This window comes from Haliotis rufescens, unplaced genomic scaffold (genome assembly GCF_023055435.1).
Source record: "Haliotis rufescens isolate VD_foot unplaced genomic scaffold, xgHalRufe1.0.p SCAF_3, whole genome shotgun sequence".
In the NCBI taxonomy this organism is placed as follows: domain Eukaryota; kingdom Metazoa; phylum Mollusca; class Gastropoda; order Lepetellida; family Haliotidae; genus Haliotis; species Haliotis rufescens.
The window spans coordinates 13,593,042-13,619,705 of record NW_025964001.1 but is presented as its reverse complement, the minus strand read 5'-3'; the positions used below and the strand labels follow the sequence as shown (position 1 = coordinate 13,619,705).

At 39.3% G+C, this 26,664-nt stretch overlaps 1 protein-coding gene across 3 annotated transcripts in view; it reads right to left on the bottom strand.

The window, feature by feature from the left end:
* Positions 1-679: 679 nt before the first annotated feature.
* LOC124134831 (mitogen-activated protein kinase-binding protein 1-like) overlaps positions 680-26,664 on the bottom strand; it is a 129,678-nt gene continuing 103,693 nt past the window's right edge. The window contains exons 22-35 of one of the 3 annotated variants that reach the window (XM_046499887.2): positions 25,697-25,798; positions 23,406-23,611; positions 22,294-22,385; positions 21,545-21,669; positions 20,583-20,761; positions 18,917-18,965; positions 14,555-14,620; positions 13,164-13,247; positions 12,359-12,416; positions 10,542-10,784; positions 6,539-8,198; positions 5,555-5,658; positions 5,121-5,197; positions 680-3,584 (exon numbers count right to left, since the gene is read on the bottom strand). In XM_046499887.2, coding sequence (XP_046355843.2) covers positions 3,315-3,584; positions 5,121-5,197; positions 5,555-5,658; positions 6,539-8,198; positions 10,542-10,784; positions 12,359-12,416; positions 13,164-13,247; positions 14,555-14,620; positions 18,917-18,965; positions 20,583-20,761; positions 21,545-21,669; positions 22,294-22,385; positions 23,406-23,611; positions 25,697-25,798 — 3,315 coding nt within the window. In that variant the 3' untranslated portion in view covers positions 680-3,314. The remainder of the gene's footprint in view (positions 3,585-5,120; positions 5,198-5,554; positions 5,659-6,538; positions 8,199-10,541; positions 10,785-12,358; positions 12,417-13,163; positions 13,248-14,554; positions 14,621-18,916; positions 18,966-20,582; positions 20,762-21,544; positions 21,670-22,293; positions 22,386-23,405; positions 23,612-25,696; positions 25,799-26,664) is intronic. The other 2 variants (XM_046499888.2, XM_046499889.2) reach the window with 2 other exon arrangements.

Here is a 26,664-nt window from a genome sequence, read left to right as displayed (position 1 = left end):
TTTGTATTATGTAAACAGCAGCCAAGTATTTGTGATTGGAACATACATGCATCACAATGTTAAAAGAAGTCTACTTATAACACATTTCAAAGCTGGATTCCGCAGGCCAGTTACCATACTATTGATATGTACATCTTCCTACCAAGATTTAAAGTATCTCTTAGAACATATCACAATTAATGCTAAAAATGTTAGATACAAAACTTAAACATTGTCATATCTTCTTCTGCTTTTGTTTTACTTGTAGACATTATACTTTTAATAAGACTCACTATCTTAAAGTTCCGCCCTTATTGAAAGAGTTTGAATGGGATCATGCGCCAAGTGGAATGTTTGTCATCAGTCGGAGCTGCCAGAACTCCAGGCTGACATTATTTATAGCGTCAGCATCTAGCTACATTCGTACTGACCGATAATCATGAAAATGACCTTACTTACAGTGGATACAGTTGCCATGGTACTTTGAGTGAGTGAGTGAGTGAGTGAGTGAGTGAGTGAGTTTGGTTTAACGCCGCTTTTAACAGTTTTCCAGTTATATCGCGGCGTGTCAGCTTAATGTGGGAGGAAAGCCTGAAGTGATGCAGGTCTCAGACGTTTACCACTTCGGTGAAACCCATGAGCACGGGTATGATGCTGACAAACCTAGAAACATAATCGGGGCGAACCAGGATTCAAACCCACAATCATAGGTTTCTGGCGTGCCCAAGGGACGCAACTCTGCACAGCGAATCGCGGCGTCTTAGACGACTGGGCCACCCATGCCCCATTGAGTGGTTGAAATTTACAAAAATGAAAATTCTGTTCTTTTAGATTTAAACCTTATTTATTGTTTCACAGTTTTATTCACAACTGCAGGCTAAGAGTGAATGAGTTGGTTTTCTGCGGCTTCATCATTTCAGTAATCTCGTAGTATGTCTGTACACTTTAGGAGGACAGAGCAAAGAGACGTTGGCCAGAGAGGCTTACCACTTAAACTAACAAATATGTCCATGGCTCTGCCAGACTGAGGATAATACCCAGGTCGAAACTTGGATTCGAACCCATGATCAGCAGATCCTGGCACTGTTAAGGGCTGCGACTCTGCATAGGGAATTGTTGTGAACTAAACCCCTTTGTACAAGCAAAAAACTTGTCTTAAATATGTTTTAAAAGGCCTGATCAATTTTCTAATTTAAATATGCATATTTTACTCAACTCTGTGTTTGGCTCAGGTGGTTTTGGAAATATATTCTCAAATTTTAGGGCAAATTCATCCACAAATCAAATCTGGCCTCCTATTGATATTATTATTGTTTAAAGTTATTGTCTTTTACATCAGTCTGTTAAATAGATTCCAGTCAATACTAGCCATAATTTCAGTCGCATAACGTCAAGTGTCACCTGTCATGTCCTTATGAACAAAATCTTAATCTTAAAGGGAATACAAAAGAATAATATCTGTAAAATATTTGTACGATTAAAGCAAATATTTTCTGCTCCCATAAAAGCATCAATACAGGACGAATAAGCTGCTGTAAATATGCAAATAGTTTGTGCTGAAGTAACAACCAAAATTAGTGTATAGCTTTGCCACAACCAAGTCTGAACACAATCCTTGTGAAACGATGATTAATCTTACAAGTATGTACACTTGTGTGAAGCAAGAATAACCAAGAGCAGAAATATGTACAACAGGTCCTTAGTATTCACAGAAATCCTTTTATGATTGCATGAAATTCTCCATTTCACTGTCAATATCCTTGACATATTGTTTGATATGTGTTTTAGTCCTGCACAATATATTATGTGTGGTTTCCATAGATACATCCTATGAACAACATGAAGTCGTGATCTGTTGGTCTATCATGTAGTCAAGAGTTATCTGCCCTTTGTCCACATTTGTCACGTTTTGATTCAAGATCCATGAAATCCAAAGGTGGATAAGTAAATCAAAGCCTGTGGGGACAGGTTGATAATCACTGTCAATTTAAGCACATTTGACACCATGATTCTCTCCAGAAGAATGCTTCCTCAAAATGCTCGATGAATCACAACATGTCACAATATAATCCCATAAATGCACTGAGATTTCTTTTTTCCCACATATGAATTCAGCAGTATCTCAACACTAGAGCTGCCCATCAGCAGTGCAAGCACTTTCCTATGTATATACACAACGTTTATTCATTGCACAACGCGATTCAAGGCTCACAATCACACAAACATTCATAAAGACGCGTGAAAATCAGTGGAGCATTGGTTCCATGCATTTGGGCACAGCATAGGTATGGCATGTCTGGTTGTGCTCAAATATACCAATACAACGGCCATGGAAGTGAAGTGAACTGATTATAATAATTTCTGTAAATAAAATACAGAGGTCTGTTTATTGGTGTAATTCCCTGGTGTATACTAGTGGAAATGTATTGGTCCTGTATGGTATTGTAATTCTATTACCTGAGGCTCAGCACAAATCAATACATGATATACGGTAACCTTATTCGCTGTAACAAGCCTTTGGGAGCTCAGAAAATTGACAATGGGGACACTTTTAAAAGACATACAAAAGTTACATTTGTTTTCCGAGATCAAGTAGTTGTGAAGAAACTTAGTTCAAACTTAATAAAACTAAAATTTGATGATAGTTCCTTAACAATGAAATACCCAGTCTGCACTGCTGTGTTTTCAAAAAGCTGTAAAATACACAAGAAAATATGAACTGTCATGTAAATTTTCTGCCTGATTAGGGGCCCTTATACAGATAACTTACAGTTACAGATTGGTCTAGAAATTGATCAGGGCGAGCTTATTACAGCGAATATGGTATGTGTCAATTTGTAATAATTCTTCAAAAGCAATGGTCATGGTAAAATAAATAAATCAAAATTTACTCTTACAAAACTGGTGAAATATGAAATATTTAGATGATGTAAACATATTTCCCCAATTTCCCTTAAGTATATATTTCCACTGTTGTACCGAACTGGGGACCACTTTCCCGAAACAATCTGTTCCTTGTCAAACTTGGGGCGACCATTGCGACCTGATCTACACGTGGAAGTGTTGGGAAGGTGTCCTTGTTTTTTCTTTAAAAGTTCCATTTACAAGACATATAATTTTGTTTTCAAATTCATCACCTCTTGCAGATTTTCTCTGATGGTCAAACATGGTCCACTCTTCTCAACAAAAAAAAAAAATCCATTCTCATAAGCACTTGTATTTAGAGCACCCTCAAACAAAAAAACATTGCATCCCAACGAGATCTGACGTCTACGCCTGGCGTCATCACAGAAGCACACATCCACAGATACACATTCACTAAGGCATGGCCATCTTCATTTCTGTTGCGCCTCAGCAACCACACTCCCAATTACTTCATGAAATATTTGTCTACTCATCCGGTGTGACAACTCATCCACAGAAGGCTGTAATTTATCAACAACACTGTTCACAATCATTTTATCCCTCTCCGATAATTCTTTTTTCTCCTTGTCTTTTGATTGGCTAGATTTGCTTTTCTCGCAGAGCTCGGTGAATGTTTCCGCAGCCTCCTGGTAGATATCATGAAGCACGGACATCGAGGGGCTTCCTTCCATTGTCTTACACTGAAACAGGGCAACTGAGCATGAGATTTTTCTTTGTTTGTTGTTTAATTAATGCCGCACGCAGCAATATTCCAGCTATATGACGGCGGTCAGTAAATAATCGAGTTTGGAACAGACAATCCAGTGATTGACATCATGAGCATCATTCCACGCAATTCGGACACAGTGACATGCATCAACCAAGTCAGCAAGCCTGACCACCCGATCCAGTTAGTCGCCTCTTACGACAAGCACAGTCGCCTTTAACGAAGACCTATTCTACCCCGGATCTTCACGCATCACTGAGCATGAAAGATAACATAAACACTGAAGGCTTATAGAGACTGAAGTAAACTGCCAAACATGTCAATAATGAATTTGTAAAATATTAAAGAAACAAGTTCCATGAAATAGGCAACAAGCTTCTTACCCATGGGATATAAACATCGTTTGGGGTTAAAATACCCATGGAAAAATTAGTACCTGTCTATCAATATCAACTAAAATCTTCAGGCAAAAAGAAACTCCAGGTCAAGAGAAAGTACAGACGTGAAAACTGGATATGGCCAAAAGTTCCAAAAGCAAACAAAATGTTACTTGGCTGAAAACAGTCCAAAGCATCACTATGATACCCATATGAAATACATCCCCATCACCAGGTGAGGTGAGGTGAAATGGGGTTTAACGTCGCGTCCAAGATTATTGCACTTATATAGCGACGTGCATGTACGTGTGTGTGTGTTTGTACTAGTCCGGACTGATGCCGATTTATAGTGCTAGCTCACTGAGACACCATGCCGCAGTTTAACATGAATACCCCACTCAGACACAGTATACTGACTCTGAGCCAAACAGTCCTTGTTTTAGCCCCTTAATGCCGAGCGCCAGACGGTAACAACAAGTACCATCTTTTAATGTCTTTTGGGATGACGTAGTCGGGGATCGAACCCCGGGCCTTCTGCTCTCCGGGCGGATGCTCTACCACTAGACCATGGAGGGTGTCTCCCCATCACCATTTCTTGTATCACATTTAGCCACCATCAAACATGGGTGTGTACTTTCTTAATACCGGCAGTTTAGTTCCTTATTTGGTCAAAAACGACTCGGTATTTTCAAGCGTCGAGAGATTTCTGAAAGAAAGCTTTAGCCCCAAAGGAAACCAATACTCAACTGCATGTCCTAAACAGACGCCAACTCCTGAATATTTAGAGGGCTGCTCGCACCTCAATCAGTATTTGATCACTGTATATTAGCTTATTGTGTGAGGAAAGCCCACAGTCACACAGGTCATACATGTTTACTTAAAGACTACAAACACAGTGAAGACAAACCATGGATCATAATCAGGGCGATTCTGGGATTCAAACCCATTATTAAGCAAAATTACGGACAGGATGCAACCGTGCACACAAATTCCGGTGCTTCGGAGGACTGGGACACGTGTGCCCTTTCTTGAACATTGATGATGACAAGCTGAACATAACACTGATAACAAACACACACAAAATCCTGTCAATCTCAGCCAATTAATAATGGTATTGTATGGTGAATCGTTACCTTCTCATACACTTGCTTGGCCGTCTGCAGGATTTCCTTCAAGTCCACAATCAAGGGCATCACCAACTCACTGCCATCTGAAGCAGGCATACCATCTTAGTCATGCAACCACGTAACTCTTAAACATGAGCATGGGATTACAGTAATGAATGGTCACACCCACTGATCAATCGTGATCAATATTTGTAAATCAGATGCTTAGGCTACCTTGTCACACATTGTCGGCCATTGTGAACAACCAATCGTCATATCAGTTACATTGAAAAATCTTCAGATTCTCTCAAATTAAAAGGCAAACTAAAATTACATAAATATAACATAGAAGCTCTTCCAACCTCTGGTCAAGTTTTTAGTTTGTTTGCCTTTAAGTATGAGCAAACTTCAAGCTTAAAGCTAATTTAATAGAGTGTCAAGTGTGTTTTAGGAAAACATACCATCTGTCTTGACAGTGAGTGACAGAGACAGTCCAGTACGATCGGCCACAGTCGGCGAGGTTCCATGATCGTGAGGGGATGACACAGGTGTAGTCAGTGACACACTGGAACAGCAAGACAAACATCAAGCTCAGCTCATGGCAGATCACACACAAGTTCTGTATACTAACACATTATAGCACATGTAGTTATCTATACAAAAAATGCCCTGGGCCTCGTTCTACAAGGCGATCGTAGCACTACGACAGGTGTTCGTCTGTGTTAAAGTATGGGAGTTACGTCCACCTTAGCACTCCGAAAGTATGGGAGTAGCACCTTAGCACTCCGATCGCTTTGTAGAAAAGACCCCTGAAATGCAAAGATTTCATGTCTACGTAAAGCATACAATTTACTGGTAAACATCTTCCGGCTACTTTCTTTAAGAGGGTTAATTAACATTTGAAACAAAACATTCCGTTTGCAAAATTTTGAGAATTTGACATAAGATATATTTCCAAGGAAAGGTTTTGCGGATTTTACAAAGCAGTTAACTAGAAGTATGAGGCAATGAATATATGATAAAGTGGTGGAACATCATTGCTTTAATTCAGCTTTTTGTCATAAATTTTGCAGCAGGGTAGGCTCGTTCCTTAATAAAGAAAACATAATAGTATCTTATCTAAATCTTTTCACCTGCCTCTTTTTAATGACATATGATTTTACTATCAAGTAAAATAAACGCTTCTAAATTCAACAGCAATACCTATTCCCACAAAATCCCAGGCTTGGTGATTTGGTTGACAGTGTGTCATTGTAACCCGATGGCAAGGACCATTACCCACAACAAAGATCAGTGGATTGTCTGTCCGACTCAATTATTTACAGGCCATCGTCATATAGCTGGAATACTGATAATTGTGGCAACAACAACAACACCTATGGGTGATGCTCATCCTCCGTTGACATCAACAACAACAAAAACAACAACAACAACAACAACAATACCTATGGGTGATGCTCGGATCTCCATTGACAAGAGACAGCCTGGGATGGGACGTGGATTTATCAGGACGTTTGATCTCTGAGTCGGTGTCCGTGTCTGATCCCAGCCCTGTGTCTGACTGACTGCGTGGACTGACCTTCAGATCTGCCGACAGACGTCTGCCCATGGGAACTGGAGATGCAGCTGGAGACTGGGAGGAGACTGTATTCACATTTACACTCAGCGAAACCTTTGGTCTGGGACTGGAACCTAGGTCCTCAGTGGACTTGTTTAGAGACATGTACTGGGCCACCCTCGCCCTCACACTGGGCAACACATTATCTTGTTCCTTAGGAGAATTAGAGACACTATCATTTAGATTCTCAACCGACTGAGACTTTTTCTTGTCGGAGGAGAACACACGAGGTGAGACTCTGGAGCCATCTGCATTGGATGACCTTCGAGATGAAGATGACATTGGTGATTTGGTTCTACTAGGTAGAGATGTGTTCTCATCCCGTTCGGGCAGATCATGTGGACTGGCATCGTTAGCTCTCTGTCGGCGAATCTCCTCAGCAGTGTTTTCAATATCTTCTACAGTAGCAAGTGTTGAAGCAGACGTGAAACCATACTCCGACTCGAACACATTAGATGATGCAGAGGAAGACCGAGAATGAGACTGTGATTGTCCACCAGAGAGACTCGTCTTCCTGCTACCAGGAGCATCAGAGTTCACACTTTCCATACTTGTCTTAAGAATTCCAGACTTGCCCAACAGGATGTCTTTTGCACGATCTAGTGTCATGTCTGCTGTTGTGCGCCTCTTAGCCTGAGCTCGCTTCAGGAATGCATCATGTTTTGATCTGCTTACAGAGGTGGATGGAGGAGGAGGCATAGTGTTTTTCTCACTGAAAGGAGAAACGGACCTCCGATTACTGCCTGGGGACTTCTGCTCTGCATGCAGATAGTCCACACCCACGGGCATTGAACGCCTGTTCAGCCGATTTGTATCACTTGCAACTTTCCGAGATAAGGAGTCTTTGAGTCTCCTTACTCCAGACAAAGCACCCTTAGAACTAGGCTTCTCCCCACCACTTGTCGTGCTCTCTGTAGACGAACTAAATCCATCCATATCGTTAATGTCCGGAACACTCCTGGACAGGTCAGCAAGACCTTTAAGATTGGACAATGACTCTGGCAGCTCTTCTTCCTCCTCCTCTTCCATACACACAGCCAAATTGGGTGTGGAGGCATAGAAGGCAGTCTTGGACAAGGTACGATCACTTCGAGAATTCTTCTTCTTGGGTGAGGTAGGGGGATCTCGGGTCTGGCTAAGGTTCAGCATAGAAGTTGCTTTGGTCATGGAGCTTGTGCTGCTGCTGGATTGGGAGCCATCATCAGACGAAGGCAGGGATGAGGATGAGGATGCTCGGGCGATTTTAGCCTTGGAACTGCGGGTTGGTCGGAGATAGGATGCAGTTTTAGACGATGATTTATTGGTCTTGGTGTCAAGGTCGGTGAGTCTACCGGTTGAACTGGACCGGAGAGAGAGGGATCTCTTTCCAGTGTCCTTTGGTTTGGGACTGAGGCTGCCAAGCCGAGAGGACAGCTTGGTGGGAGACTGAGTCTTTGGAATGTCGTTAACAGGTGAACCCCCTCCTTGGTTCTCCCAGGGGCTGCCAGCTGAAGAGAGCGAGAATACGGTTACATATTACACATTGAAACAATGAACTCTATAATTAAGACAAAATACCCGGCCCTTCCAAAAACAAAGTAATTTGAATAATAGTCGCCAACACGTGTTTACACAAATTATGAACTTAAACCACTTCTTATATAATTCTAATTGATATATATGAATCATTAAAAAGGTTACAAATTGATAATTTACTTATTCATTCTCATAAAATGTAAGTTATACAGATTTTTGGAAAAATACATTATTTTCTATTTTCTAGTAGGCTGATGAATGCTAAATAATTAATTTGGAACAAAATAAGCTTCTTATAACAATTACAAGTTATCAAAAAATTCTAATTGGGAAACAAATGAATCAGAACATGCAGTTATTTTTAAACCCAATAATTTAAGGTTAGTCACAATCAACTACATTGGATCCAGACATCATTAGTCAGCTGACACATGTACTCAGCTCTGTTTCATAAAATATCAATTCAAGACAGCACACTATTGCAATCTGACAAAACATTTTCCAGAAACTAAATATTTCTTGTATTTCAAAATACATGGAACATTCTTGGTTCTGTAACCAGACATTTTACTCTTCCTTACATCTCACACAAACAAAAATAGAAAACCCATGCATCTGACCCCAAAATGAAAAATTGGGTGAAATAGAAAAAAGATTTCCTTCAACAGTTGAGCAAAACTCTTCAATCATGCCATCAAATAACCCCTTTCTTCAGCCTACACTCCTAAAAACGAAAACGACAGTGGAAAGATTTGGTTGCAAGTGAAACAGGAAATCTCTGTCACAGCAAGTTAGAATTTTCAGTATATTTCACATGGAAACAAGATAGTCAGTGTATTAATATACAATAAACCCACATCTTTTTAGAACACACTTTACTTTCTATCGACAGGCAACACTAAATTCATGTTCAGGAAAATTATGAAAATACATTGCACCATATGGCTCTGTAGCTCACCTTACTTACGAAGAAACTGACAGCCATGTTTAAAGTCAGATTGGCATTTTGTGTGCCACTTTTAGAGACCCAATAGCTGGGGTCACAAGAGCCTTAGTGTGTGTATGTGAGTTGGGTTTAACGCCAAACAGTATTACAGTTATATTGCGGCGTAAAACTCACGAGCACGGGTATGGTGCTGACAAACCTAGAAACATAATCGGGGCGAAACGGGATTCGAACCCACAATCATAGGTTTCTGGCGCGTCCGAAGGTGCGCAACTCTGCACAGCGATTCGAGGCGCCTTAGAAGACTGGGTCACCCGTGCCCCCCACAAGAGCCTTAATTGCTTCTGGAAAGTTTTGTGACACGCTGTTGATGAGAGAACTATTGCACATAATTTTTTATGAGTAGGAAGCGATGAGAAGAAAACTTAACTCCGTGTCTGTCTCTGTTTTTTTAACTACAGATGCATGTGTTGTTGTAGTTGACAAGGAAGGTTGGAGTGAGTAAATATTGTTTTACGCCACTTTTAGCAATATTCCAGCAATATCACAGCAGGGGACACCAGAAATGGGCTTCACACATTGTATCCATGTTGGGAATCCAACCCGGGGTTTTCGGTGTGACGAGAGAACGCTTTAACCACTAGGCTACCCGACCGCCCCAGGAAGGTTGGAAGAGTGTTTATCTGACAGTAGCATGATAAGGATGGCATACCTGGACTACTTAGGGTTATGTAAGCAACTTGATGAGATGTGGCAAGTCAGTGTCAGCAAGTCAACTTTCCTGATTAGACTACTGACAATGAGTACAAACAAACAACATATTATAATCATACATGCAGATGTGGCCGAGTAATATAACATTTTCAATATGGCTACCGTGACCTCCATGTTTAAAATTGGAATTCTGTGAGCACTTTTCACAGCTGGCATCATCCATGCAAACTTTAGTACCATAGGCCTTGCAGTTTAAGAGCAGATGTCTAAAATGTAACAGTTAAAGACCGACAACCAGATGAACAACAAATACGTGCCACGGCATACACTCATTTGACTTTCAGTCAGGTGAGCTAAAAACTCTTGTCTATGTGCAATAATTGTTAATACATATTCTTCACAGGTTATAAACAACTACTCTTTTATACCACAGACTTTACAACAGAAGTTAATGATACACATGATTATACGAAAACACAAACTTCATCAGAGGTCACTATTCCATTTTAGTTGCTATCGATTCAGAGATGTACCCAGAGTGCCACAGTGTTCTAGCACCAGTTAGAACATAAATGCTGTTTAAGCCGGGGGGTTCAAACAAAGTCACAATACACAATCCGTCCACACATCATGCAGAAAGTGGCCGGCTATTTACCCCTCTTGGATAGCGGCGAAAGACGACTCTTTCTAACTTGTTTGGGGCTGTGAGTTATCAAACTCGGCAATCGTGAGCAGCCATTTTGTTCAGGAATTGGAATGGTTGCCAACCTAATCTGCATTTTGGGGGGTAATGGAATTTTTGGCAGCGGCATTGGCTCTTCCATGATTGGCTGCTTAGGCAAATCAAGAGTGTACCAAAAGCGTCGCAGAGTTTTGGGGGATGGCGAACCACAGGGGCCTTGAGGAAGGAAAATGGAGAGGAAATTTAGTCATCAATTTCTGACAAATACTAAGCTTACTTTTAGTCACCAATTTCTGACAAATAACAAGCTAACTTTTAGTCATCAATTTCTGACAAATACTAAGCTAACTTTTTAGTCATCAATTTCTGACAAATACTAAGCTAACTTTTTAGTCACCAATTTCTGACAAATACTAAGCTCACTTTTAGTCATCAATTTCTGACAAATACTAAGCTAACTTTTAGTCATCAATTTCTGACAAATACTAAGCTAACTTTTTAGTCATCAATTTCTGACAAATACTAAGCTGACTTTTTAGTCACCAATTTCTGACAAATACTAAGCTAACTTTTAGTCATCAATTTCTGACAAATACTAAGCTAACTTTTAGTCATCAATTTCTGACAAATACTAAGCTAACTTTTTAGTCATCAATTTCTGACAAATAATAAGCTCTGTTTTAGTCATCAATTACCGGTAAACAGGAACACTGTATAGGGTGATGTATTTGTGTCTGACAAAGAATTACAGGGCCCTGTTCCACAAAGTATCTCAGTGCTAAGGTGATCGTAACTTCCATACGTAAACATAGACTTATGATCATCATAGCACAAAGATCACTTTGTGGAATGGAGCCCTAGTGGACATCTCCTGGATAGCTCGTGGACAGCTTGTTGACGCTCAGCAGGGTGACAGTGGGTAGAGTGTTTGCTGCCATTATGATACAGCAACAATCAAATTAGGGCTGGGACGGATAACTCATATACCCATGTCGGGTGGGTAATGAGTAGGACCTGGGTACCCACAGGACTACCGGACCTGTGGTTAGTCACCTGATACATAGTCTAATGACAAAAATTATCTGGAACTCTATGGTTACACGACAAGTCGCAAATGTTCACTTTTCTTTCAGACTATGCACCCATTCCTTCTGACTTTTATATGTTTGAATAAAGATAAAACTTCATGCAGTAAACTTAAGTGTATGCATGACCAGATTGTTTAATACATGTATCTAAATATGTTTTGCCAGGGCTATGCTAAAAAAGTTCCCAATGGTACTTTTTAAGACATCTCTTGAGACCTACAGTGGGTACCTGGGTAGAGTCAGGTAATAGGGGGTTGGGTACCCGGGTAGTAAATTTGGATTCGTCCCAGCCCTAATTTCTGTACAGGCTGGCCAATATATTGGTTTGGACTTATACGTGTTTGTACATGATGGCAACTTGCAACCAAAAACTATAGACTCCATAACAAGTAATATAATTACTGATCAAAGATGCCTTTGAATATGTTCCTATGTGTTAGATTTGAATAAGTCATAACATAGATATGGGGTTACAAAATCTATTTGAAATCATAAAGTAGCTATGTAGGTCTTCAGAATGAATTAGATATTAGCTGGAAATATATGGATATTCATAAGATGAGTAGCACTATGCACACTATTCCAGAATAATTGGAATATCATGGAATGACTATGAATCGGATAAATATTCAAACAGAATAAATAGATGATATACTCTGTACAGAAACCTAACTGTTAGTATGCAATGACTGTGTTACTTACTTGGTGGTAGTTTTGGAATGGACAGTTTGGAATCTTCGTTCATTGGGAAGTAAGGCTTCTGGAAAACAAGGGATATATGCTTATTTCTTGAAAACAATGCTTTCAGTGAGTGAGAGCGTGAATGCTGTTTTATGCTGCAGTCAACAATATTTCACCAGGTCTGGGCAAGGGAAGCCAGTGCTTGTCAGCATGAACAGATATCCCAATGTTGGGTGTTGGTTGGTTTGCTGTTTTACGCTGCACTCAGCAATATTCCAGCTATATGATGGCGGTCTGTAAATAATTGAGTCTGGACCAGACAATCCAGTGATTGATATCATGAGCATCGATCCACGCAACTGGGATCGATGACATGCTTTAACCATGTCAGCGAGCTTGACCACCCGATTCCGTTAGTCGCCTCTTACAGCAAGCATAGTCGCCTTTTATGACAAGCATTGGTTGCTGAAGACCTATTCTACCCCGGATCTTCACGGGTCTGTTAGTTACTACATAGATCTGACAAATATGAAGGTGTACAGGAGGTAGACGAACTAAAACTTACAAATCATCCTTTCATTTACAACAGTTCATAATGCACCCAAACATCCAAAAAGCTACAAAAGCAGATGGTGTTGCTTTAGTGTGGTGAAGGTGTTTCAAGTTCATCAACAACCGTGAATGATGCCTACAATTGTGTCTACTCCAGATAACCAACCCATGTCGTCATGTAAATTTTTCTCCACAAGGCACCACAGAGGCAATGATCGCATCAGTTACACATCCAACTTCCACACGCCACTCAGTGATCTACCACTATACTCACTGTACTCTCCAGCTTGGTTGGAGGTGATGGGGGAGATGCAGGCTCTTTCTCTGGGGATTCTCCACTGTTAGAATTCCATCCCATCTGGAAACACACACAAATCACTCAGCTCAGTGCCACAAAGCAATCTTAACGCTACGACTGTCGTAAGCCTATGTTAAAGTATGGGAGTTATGATCACCTTAGTGCTACGACTGTCGTAAGCCTATGTTAAAGTATGGGAGTTACGATCCCCTTAGTGCTATGACTGTTGTAAGCCTGTATTAAAGTATGGGAGTTACGATCCCCTTAGTGCTATGACTGTTGTAAGCCTATATTAAAGTATGGGAGTTACGATCACCTTAGTGCTACGACTGTTGTAAGCCTATATTAAAGTATGGGAGTTACGATCACCTTAGTGCAGTGACTGTTGTAAGCCTGTATTAAAGTATGGGAGTTACGATCACCTTAGTGCTACGACTGTCGTAAGCCTTTGTCAAAGTAGGAGAGTATCAGCGAAGATTGAATTTCAAAACAAGACCCAGGTTTCTTGTCATGTCTTAGTGCCAGAGATGTTTGTATCTGGTGTATGACTAAAATTGCCTGGTAAAGCAGTTTCCTATTATCATAAATACAGCTGAATAAATATCTGCTTTGACATCCTCCTATGAAACTGTTTACTCTGTAAATAGGAAATGGCCATATCATTGAAGTTTAGAATATCAGCTTTGTCTCCATAAGCTGATACAGCTGAGTATTTTAATCACGATCCAATTCCTATACAGCAAGGGAAGCAACTCTGAATGGTTGGTGATGATTGGGATGGCTGAAGATAAGTCTTCTGGCAACCAAAGCTGGCTCCTAATATGATTATTATTAATATAACATCCTACTGGTCATCCAGACTTCTGTTAAAACAGCTAAGATAAAGCTTGATGTCTAAACTGAAATCTGTATTGCATATTTTCTTCAGATATCAGCCGAAAAAAATGACATACATAATTCCAACTCAAGAATAAAAAAAGCATTAGCAACACAAGGCAATAAAAAGACTGCAAATAGGCATGACATGTTACTTATTAAAGCATGGTAATATTGAGCATAACAGAATTACAATCTGTGAAATATTTCTCATCCAGGATATTAAAATTAATATTATCAATATTTTAAAATGAATGACAAAACCAAATGTAACATTAAAAGTAATGTATAAAAGACACACACAAAAAAACATGTAAAAAAAGAATTTAAAAAAAGAGAGAAAAAGATATAAGTAATTAAATCAATCAAATCCAATGAACACTGTTAGGATATAAAAACAGGAACAAATAAAATGAGGATATCTACAACATAAACTGGATGAGAACGTGTCGGGTGATGCATCCCGCTGCCACCAGAGGGCGTCTACTTACAGCATGGAGGCGTTTTCGGGTGTCATCTACAGCCCGTGCCATTTCCGTTTTACTCTTTTGGAGGGGCTAGAAACCAGGTGGAAACAAAAAAGGGCAAAGGTGCAGTCAAACGTGAAACTAAAGACATCCCAGTGAATTGGCAGATCGCAGCAGACGCAGCTACAGGCTTGTTGAAAGATGGAGGAGGGGAGAGGAACAAGAAGTGGACCTGAAAATCTACACTTCAAACTTGGCCACAAATACAGTCTCAAAACACTCAAAATGACATTATTTCCTGTCTGCGACATAAGCTAATGCTAGGAACATGATTGTCTGAGGTCTATACTCAAAGGTAGGACTTAATCGTGGTCTCCTCCTTAAAAATGAGGATGAATTTGTACATAATTTTCTTTCACATTTTTTTTCAAGTTCTCCCAAAGTGCAGTTTTCTTTCCAAAAAAAGACAATCATGAACCCAAAACACTCCCTTTTTCAGTTGCCGAGAGACAACTCATAGACCATTACAGATACTATGAGTTGTATAAAACCAAATAAATAAGAATATTTTTGAGACATTCCGATGACATCTTTCTTTAATAATAATATGCCAGGAGAGGTTGTGAGACGTTGTACAGCCTATCCAGTGACCTGGCTAGTGTGTTCTGTCAGACTTACAAGAAGGAGAGACAGATCTGGACAACTCTTGGTGATGGGAGAGAACTGTTCAACACATGCAATCCACAATACATATGTAATATACAATGAATAACTCTTCTAGCCCACGATACATACGTAATATACAATGAATAACTCTTCTAGCCCACGATACATACGTAATATACAATGAATAACTCTTCTAGCCCACAATACATATGTAACATACAATGAATAACTCTTCTAGCCCATGATACATATGTAATATACAATGAATAACTCTTCTAGCCCACAATACATATGTAACATACAATGAATAACTCTTCTAGCCCACAATACATATGTAACATACAATGAATAACTCTTCTAGCCCACGATACATATGTAATATACAATGAATAACTCTTATAGTCCACAATACATATGTAATATACAATGAATAACTCTTCTAGCCCACGATACATATGTAATATACAATGAATAACTCTTATAGTCCACAATACATATGTAACATACAATGAATAACTCTTCTAGCCCACAATACATATGTAACATACAATGAATAACTCTTCTAGCCCACGATACATATGTAATATACAATGAATAACTCTTATAGTCCACAATACATATGTAACATACAATGAATAACTCTTCTAGCCCACAATACATATGTAATATACAATGAATAACTCTTCTAGCCCTCAATACATATGTAACATACAATGAATAACTCTTCTAGCCCACAATACATATGTAACATACAATGAATAACTCTTCTAGCCCACGATACATACGTAATATACAATGAATAACTCTTCTAGCCCACAATACATACGTAATATACAATGAATAACTCTTCTAGCCCACAATACATACGTAATATACAATGAATAACTCTTCTAGCCCACAATACATATGTAATATACAATGAATAACTCTTCTAGCCCACAATACATATGTATCATACAATGAATAACTCTTCTAGCCCTCAATACATACGTAATATACAATGAATAACTCTTCTAGCCCACAATACATATGTAATATACAATGAATAACTCTTCTAGCCCTCAATACATATGTAACATACAATGAATAACTCTTCTAGCCCACAATACATATGTAACATACAATGAATAACTCTTCTAGCCCACGATACATACGTAATATACAATGAATAACTCTTCTAGCCCACAATACATACGTAATATACAATGAATAACTCTTCTAGCCCACAATACATACGTAATATACAATGAATAACTCTTCTAGCCCACAATACATATGTAATATACAATGAATAACTCTTCTAGCCCACAATACATATGTATCATACAATGAATAACTCTTCTAGCCCTCAATACATACGTAATATACAATGAATAACTCTTCTAGCCCACAATACATATGTAATATACAATGAATAACTCTTCTAGCCCTCAATACATATGTAACATACAATGAATAACTCTTCTAGCCCACAATACATATGTAACATACAATGAATAACTCTTCTAGCCCACGATACATACGTAATATACAATGAATAACTCTTCTAGCCCACAATACATACGTAATATACAATGAATAACTCTTCTAGCCCATAATACATACGTAATATACAATGAATAACTCTTCTAGCCCACAATACATACGTAATATACAATGAATAACTCTTCTAGCCCACAATACATATGTATCATACAATGAATAACTCTTCTAGCCCTCAATACATACGTAATATACAATGAATAACTCTTCTAGCCCACAATACATATGTAACATACAATGAATAACTCTTCTAGCCCACAATACATATGTAACATAGAATGAATAACTCTTCTAGCCCACAATACATATGTAATATACAATGAATAACTCTTCTAGCCCTCAATACATATGTAACATAGAATGAATAACTCTTCTAGCCCACAATACATACGTAATATACAATGAATAACTCTTCTAGCCCACAATACATATGTAATATAGAATGAATAACTCTTCTAGCCCACAATACATATGTAATATACAATGAATAACTCTTCTAGCCCATGATACATATGTAATATACAATGAATAACTCTTCTAGCCCACAATACATATGTAATATACAATGAATAACTCTTCTAGCCCTCAATACATATGTAACATACAATGAATAACTCTTCTAGCCCACAATACATATGTAACATACAATGAATAACTCTTCTAGCCCACGATACATACGTAATATACAATGAATAACTCTTCTAGCCCACAATACATACGTAATATACAATGAATAACTCTTCTAGCCCACATACATACGTAATATACAATGAATAACTCTTCTAGCCCATAATACATAGGTAATATACAATGAATAACTCTTCTAGCCCACAATACATATGTATCATACAATGAATAACTCTTCTAGCCCTCAATACATACGTAATATACAATGAATAACTCTTCTAGCCCACAATACATATGTAACATAGAATGAATAACTCTTCTAGCCCACAATACATATGTAACATAGAATGAATAACTCTTCTAGCCCACAATACATATGTAATATACAATGAATAACTCTTCTAGCCCTCAATACATATGTAACATAGAATGAATAACTCTTCTAGCCCACAATACATATGTAATATACAATGAATAACTCTTCTAGCCCACAATACATATGTAATATAGAATGAATAACTCTTCCAGCCCACAATACATATGTAATATACAATGAATAACTCTTCTAGCCCACGATACATATGTAATATACAATGAATAACTCTTCTAGCCCACAATACATATGTAATATACAATGAATAACTCTTCTAGCCCATGATACATATGTAATATACAATGAATAACTTTTCCAGCCCACAATACATATGTAATATACAATGAATAACTCTTCTAGCCCACAATACATATGTAATATACAATGAATAACTCTTCTAGCCCACAATACATATGTAATATACAATGAATAACTGTTATAGTCCACAATACATATGTATCACAAAATGAATAACTCTTATAGTCAATTTTACATGTGGTCCTGCATATTTAACTGCAAAAACCTGTATATTAAACAGCACTTTCTACTTCAATATCAAGGCTAATATTTAAGTCAACTAATTCATTGGAATGTGTCATGTCCAGACTTTGCCGTTTGTACTCATTCGTTTCATAAGGTCATTCAAAATGGCTGTCTTATTATGGTAATTTACATTGTGGGAGAGATTGGTCTAAGGACTGTTTTATATTTTGTTGACACACCCATTTTAGGTAACAATTTTTCAATGTCAGAAAGCCTTAAATTATCAAAAATATTAAAACAGATTATGAAGGAACAAGCAGAAACCAAATCATGAATCAAAATGTAATTCTATAAATTTCCTATTTCCAAATGCTATGATCACCGCTATCTTATAACAATGTATATTACATGCATATGGTTGAAATAGTTAGTCTGAAGTGGATACAAACTCAACATGTGTAATCAACTCAGTTGTGACATTTATCAGATTGTGATATTGTTAGAAAAAACAAACATTCATAATTGTGACAGCAGAACAAAATTAGAAGTTAGCAAGAACTGAAATAATTCAGAGATGGACATGCTAGCAATACATAGCTGCAAGTGTTAACTCAGATCCTCACTTCAGCTAAAATAATTTATGCTTGTACAAGCAATAATGTTTGACCCACAACTCAAACAGTAAGATGACTCACATCGAACCAGTTGTCCTGTCGCTGGATACTGCTATACACGGACATGTTCCTGGAAAACACAAGGGTGGTGGTTAGTGTGATCTTCATGATGAGAGGAGATGTTGCCATGCGTCTTTGTCCAGCACAGCAAGGACTGTCCAGCCGTCTAAAAAGACCCATGGTCCCTGGATAGCCTAAATCATCATGTAAGCTGAGAGCCAAGCCAGTGAATCAGACCTCCCCACATGTTAACATTAGGTAAGATCCTGATTAATGACATACCGTATTCGACGTAATAAGCGCCCAGGACGCTCTCAAAATTAGAAATAGGGGACTCTTATTAGAATATTACTTTGGTGGAAAAAACAGAGTTGAAAGATAAATTTCACGGTTTATGCTGACAGTCTGAACTGTTTATATACGACAGATACCTTTTTCCAGAATTTAATTGCCCATAATTAAGGGTGCATATAACACACGAGTGCATATTATACACGAATAAATAAGTCTTGTGTACATTGATAAATCGGAAGGGGTGCTAATTGGGATTGTTCACTGGCCATATATTAGCATAAATCGCCGTGGGTGCTTATTAGAGCGGGGCGCTTATTACGTCGAATACGGTAATATATGAAACTTTTAAAGGCTAACAACTTCTTTATTGTCTGAGTTGCGATGAAAGGGGGTTTATTGTCACATTGTTTCAAGATTGTTTCACGAATCATGATTACGTGCATGCATGTGCCTGTGTCTGTTTGTACCAATCTGGACTTAGGACAGTTTTCTAGTGCTGGCCTACTGAGATACCATGCTGCTGTTCAACATGTTTTGTTAGTTTGTTTGTTTTCAGCAATATTCAAGCTATATGACGGTGGTATGCAAATAATCTGGACCAGACAATCCAGTGATTGGCTTCATGAGCATCGATCCACGCAATTGGGATACGATGACATGCATCAACCAAGTCAGCGAGCCTGACCTCCCGATCCCGTTAGTCATCTCTTACGACAAGGATAGTCGCCTGTTACGGCAAGCATGGGTTGCTGAAGACCTATTCTACCCTGGATCTTCACATGTCTGTTTGTATACCCATTATAGTGACTCAAAGCCAGCCAGTCCTTGTTTTATCCCCTCATTAACCAGCAGGAAGGGTAACAACAAGTACTATCTTTTAACATGTTTGGGTATGATGCTGCCAGGGCATTGAACCACCAACCAATAGGGCTGGCTCAAACGATTGATAATCGGAATTATTGTTGATGGGAAGAAATATAAACGATTATCGATATGAAACTGTTGACATCGATAATAACTCATATAAACTATTGTGATGAAATAAAGTTTAGATCTACCTAAACAGACTTGTAATTGTCAATAATGTCAATTGTCAAAACGGAAAACAACTGTCTTTGTTATATCTCAAATGTCCACAAAGTCATCCATGCATAAACGTGTCACTGCTCACCAGTGGTGTGAAATCTGTTGATTTCTTTCGGGACTTCCTTGCATATTTGCTGAAAGTTACTTATCCGATATATATCAACAATTGATCGATATTTAGTTAGCAATTATCGATCTCTATAATTCATATCGATAGCCAGCCCTACTGACCAATTTCATTAAAATCAGATCTAAATTCTTTTTACTGCTACACAAAGATCGGAGGACCTGACAGGATGGGACTCACTTGATGTTGGACTGGTGGGCCCTGGAGAGGAACCGGGAGGAGATGCTGAGGCGGGGGCTGAATGGGTGCGGTCCGTCCTTGTTCAGGTCCTGCTCCAGGGAGTCCAGGGCCTTGGTGAACTTGTCTGTCGCCACCGGCGTGAAGTTGATTGTTTCAAAATTTTCATGGACAAATTTCTCCTGAAAAGGATGGCATATTCTCACATATTACCTCACTAGGAGCTTGTCATGGATCTTCATTAGTTGCACCTTCGGTGGTCGGCTTTACATCAATATGGTCATACATTGTTCATCAATCATAAATCCATAATGGCAAGAATAGATTCCAGGACAGCAACACTTTTATTAATATTCTTTTATATTTTATTTCATTTTTCAGATTCAAATTCGGATGGATATCTACCTACCATGCTGTACATTGTTCATAATTACGGAGTCGAAGTATTGTAGTCATGGCCCTTGTGTTACATGGGAAGTATTCTTAGGTTACAAATTCTACAGAAAACCCCAGGTACCCCATACAGCGTCTAACACAGCTGCAGTGAGTTATGCAAGAGATGAGTGAGTGAGTGAGTTGGGTGTAACGCCGCTTTTAACAGTATTCCAGTTATATCACGGCGTGTCAGTTTAATGTGGGAGGAAAGCCCGAAGTGATGCAGGACTCAGACGTTTACCACTTCGGTTAAACCCACGAGGTATGGTCCTGACAAACCTAGAAACATAATCGGGGCGAACCGGGATTCGAACCACAATCATAGGTTTCTGGCATGCCCAAGGGACGCAACTCTGCACAACGAATCACGGCCCCCCAAGAGATGAGTGGCATTAGGAAGCTGTTTCATTGCTTTTCAACTTCTGATAGTTGACATTCTTCTACATCATTACCACATTCGAAAAATATTTTCCGAACATTTTGAACCACAATCAGCCAATGAACCAATCTGAAACCTCTTGCTGCAATACCTTGTCTGGGGTCCGGGCCAGGAATTCCCGGTCTGGATCTGATGGGGTGCTGGGATTGGACATCATCAGCGTCTCATCATTTTCATCATCATCCAGGGAGATGGGATCGGTGCTCTCAGAGTCGGCTGAAACATTCCGATAGAGTGAGTGAGTTTCGACAATATTCAAGCAATATTCTGGAGGAATGCCATATGTGATGCTGGCTGTAAACATTTATCACTGGTATGGTGCTAATATACAGGATATTTCGTATATAACCACAGCAACTGCTGATAACATTTATTTACAATAATCGGCCACTATGCGATGACTAATTAGTGGATCTGGAAATGGGCGGCAGGGAGTATGCACCTCCCCTGCAATAATCAAGGCCTCTTTTGACAAAGTGACGTCAGCACCATAAGTCTATGTGTGAGTGAGTGAGTGAGTGAGTGAGTGAGTGAGTGAGTGAGTGAGTGAGTGAGTGAGTGAGTGAGTGAGGTTTTACAACACTTTTAGCAATACTCCAGCAATATCATGGCAGGGGACACCAGAAATGGGCTACACACATTTTACGTATGTGGGGAATCGAACTGGGTTTTTCAGCGTGACGAACGAAAACTTTAACCACTAGGCTACCCAACCGCCCCTGTATTCAAAGCAATAATGAGTTTCACACATTATGTTAAAAGTTATGACAGTCACTGTACTTAAACTGCTTTGTGGAACAAGTCCTTAAACTTAAGTCCCCTTCTCTCACAGCCTCTTACCTTCGTCGATGTTAGTCTCCAGCATGCCGAACCTCTTGGAGAGGTGCTTCTGTCGATTGAGGGGCAGGTCACTGTTGAACACTTGGTAGGTGCTGAAACACAAGGAACATTCATTCATAAGACTGGTACAACATACACAACTATATGCAAAACATTCAATATTGCAACAAGCAAAACATTTTCTTAACACTGGTAGACAAATGTGCTCATTGAACTATTGAGAATTATGAAAGGTGTATTTGAGTGCCAGCCTAGTGTCCTAGTGTTCTGAAAGCTATTGCAGGGAGAACTTCATCTTCAATAGCTCACAAACTACTTATTTTTGACTATCAATTGGCCCATGCAGCCACTGATTTCAAATACAAATTTGCCCTCTGCTATTTCTGCTGGCTGCTGACCAAAGGACCAGAGGCAAATAATATTTCTGACATTGAAGGCTACTGCAGTATGCATGATAGTGCATGAGTGGGTGAGTTATGTAGTATACAGCTATGAGGTGAGGTGAAACTAGGTTTAACGTTGCGTCCAAGATTATTGCACTTATATAGCGACGTGCATGCACGTGTATGTGTTTGTGTGGCTGCTTGTACTAGTCCAGACTGATGCCGATTTATAGTGCTAGCTCACTGAGATACCATGCCACAGTTGAACATGAATACACCACTCAGACACAGTATACTGACTCCTAGCCGACCAGTCCTTGTTTTAGCCCCTTAATGCCGAGCGCCAGACAGGGTAACAACAAGTACCATCTTTTAACGTCTTTTGGTATGATGCGGCCAGGGATTGAACCCCGGACCTTCCGCTTTCCGGGCGGATGCTCTACCACAAGACCACGGAGGCGGTTGAATACAGCTATGAACAGTAATTCAGTTATATTACAGTGTATGGAAGAGGATAGCTAGCCCAAATAAAAGTCAGTTTACCACTTACGTCAAATCCATGAGTAGGTATGGTGCTTACAATCCATGGCTCACACTTCGTGAACAGCAGGGATTAAATTCACAAGTGGCTAATCCTGGCACGGCAAAGGGACACAACTCTACACACAGAACTGTAAATGAATACAGTACATATCTCATTCAGTGAGCACCCTGATTGATGAATCTTACTCTGGGTAGGTGTCAGATGAGTCGACCTCGCTTGGTGGGTAGTAGATGACCTCAGGTGTCTCAGAACCAGTATCATGGTCATCTGTGTCGTCAAGGTCGAAGCTGAGGCTGCGTTCGAGGTTGAGGCTGAATCTGTTGCCCCACTTGCTGCTGCTGGTGTTGGGTCCTCCAGGGTCGGAATTCCGCGATGACGGGCGGCTATCGGGCTGAGGGACACAACAGTGGAGTAAGTTTACAGTCAGTGCCAGTAACAGACTTTCCATCAGCCTGAACTTCTCTTTCAGAGAGTTGTTCGGTAAACATTAGTCTTACAATGTGGTTTATCATGAGCTGACTGGACCAAAATAAGTTTTACTAGACTCTGTCTTCTGCAAGTGGCTAAGTTGTAGACTAATTTCATTGTCAGCAACAAATGAGCTTTATCTTGGCGCTGGTAATGTTATACAGCCTGGACAAACCATTGGTCAACGTCAGACCAATGACCTTGGGTGGACACCATTAGCGAATCTACAACCCATATCAATGTATGCAACTGTACGATTACATTTGGAGATAAAATTACTAGTTGTTACAAGTTTTCACTTGTCTTAGACACTGAAAAGATTTGTGTATCTGTTTCGAGATCAAGCTCAAATTGAAGCAATTTCTAATACAGGCATATGCCATCTGAAAATCACAGGGACAGTTTCATGTATATTTGCTGCACCTGGTAAGCAATAGAACTGTTTGATTGGCATTCTAGAAGTTGGTGAGTAAATACGAAAATGTAAAACTTTATGGATAACAACTTCTGGTTTATTGTATATAGCGATGTTACGATGTAGATTCCTACACCGTTATCAAGCTACCATGACTACAACCAAGTGAAGAGGGGCATACATGCATGGTATGGTGTGATCATATATGCATGGTATGGTGTGATCATATATGCATGGTATGGTGTGATCATATATGCATGGTATGGTGTGATCATACATGCATGGTATGGTGTGATCATATATGCATGGTATGGTGTGATCATATATGCATGGTATGGTGTGATCATATATGCATGGTGTGGTGTGATCATACATGCATGGTATGGTGTGATCATATATGCATGGTATGGTGTGATCATATATGCATGGTATGGTGTGATCATACATGCATGGTATGGTGTGATTATATATGCATGGTATGGTGTGATCATATATGCATGGTATGGTGTGATCATACATGCATGGTATGGTGTGATCATATATGCATGGTATGGTGTGATCATATATGCATGGTATGGTGTGATCATATATGCATGGTATGGTGTGATCATATATGCATGGTATGGTGTGATCATACATGCATGGTATGGTGTGATTATATATGCATGGTATGGTGTGATCATATATGCATGGTATGGTGTGATCATACATGCATGGTATGGTGTGATCATATATGCATGGTATGGTGTGATCATATATGCATGGTATGGTGTGATCATATATGCATGGTATGGTGTGATCATATATGCATGGTATGGTGTGATCATATATGCATGGTATGGTGTGATCATATATGCATGGTATGGTGTGATCATACATGCATGGTATGGTGTGATCATATATGCATGGTATGGTGTGATCATATATGCATGGTATGGTGTGATCATACATGCATGGTATGGTGTGATCATACATGCATGGTATGGTGTGATAGGCAGAGATTAACATGAACAACAACAGGTAATGGATGACAAGTAGCACTCAGATAATTGACTGAATCAAGATTTACAGTATAAATAACAAATGGCACACAGGTAATGAAACCAGATGTACAGGATTAAAAAGGAACAAAAAAGTTGTGCTATATGCAATAAACCAGAAGTTGTTACATAGTTTCAAAACCCTTCAAACTTTCACATCAGTAAGACTGAACTCTTACACAAAAGAATGGACAGCCCTTTTAAAGACTACTTGACTGTATATACCTGGTAACGTAATACCATCCCCTATAAAGATTCATCTATTTATCCACACAGATTTGATACTTTCAGGGACAGCCAACACTTGTGGCCTGTCATCTCATAAACAAGACACAACCATCGACCCCTCTCAACTAGCCAATCCCTACTTGACTGTATGAGCGGAACAAAGCAGTAGACAAAGCCTGCCATAAAACATGGGATAAATGACAATATACACTCCTCAAAAAAGTTAAGGACCATCCAATTCTTTCATATTACTAAAGTTATTATAACATAGAAGTACACACACTACCCAAGACTACCACGGGTATCAATACTGAGTCACACTTACCAGATCCCACTGAGACTTATTGTGCGTGGAGAAAAACGCTGGGCAGAATTCTTCATCATCATCAATATTAGTCTCATCATCATCATTAATGAAGGAGATACCCTGAGGAGGAGAGACATGGTGTCAATGAAAAATAGTGAGTGAGTGAGTGAGTGAGTGAGTTGTATTTAACGCCGCTTTTAACAGTATTCCAGTTATATCACGGCCTGTCAGCTTAATGTGGGAGGAAAGCCCGAAGTGATGCAGGTCTTAGACGTTTACCACTTCGGTGAAACCAACGAGCACAGGTATGGTGCTGACAAACCTAGAAACATAATTGGGGTGAACCGGGCAATGAAATAGAGAAAATGTCAAACTCAAAAGTACACTACTGTAAGCAAAAGGTGAGGTTAAAGGCTTAAGTAACCTTTGGGTTCCTGTTTATCATATTGACATAGTTAGAAGCTGAACTGAACATAACTTGTTTTCTCTTGGCTGCTCTCTTCAGTGTCAGGTTTACATGTCGAGTAGTTACATCACAATCGTCATTTACAATACAAAACAGGCTACTCGACCGCCCCCAGGAATGAGTGAGTGAGTGAGTGAGTTGGGTTTTACAGTGACTGCAGGGCAGGGACACAAGAAATGGCATATCCTATATACATACATATAAGACATAATAAGCGCCCTGGGCGCTCTCAAAATATTAATATGGGGCTCTTATTAGAATATTATTTTGGAGAAAAACAACAGAGTTGAAAGATCCTAAATTTCGTGGTTAGTGCTGACAGCCTGAAATGTTTATATACGACATATTTTTCCAGAATTTAACTTCCCATAATTAAGGATGCATATAACACACGTATTATACAAGAATAAATACGTCTTGTGTACATTGATCTATCGGAAGGGGTGTCAATTGGGATTGTTCACCAGCCAATATATTAGCAAATATCGCCGTGGGCGCTTATTAGAGCGGGGTGCTTATT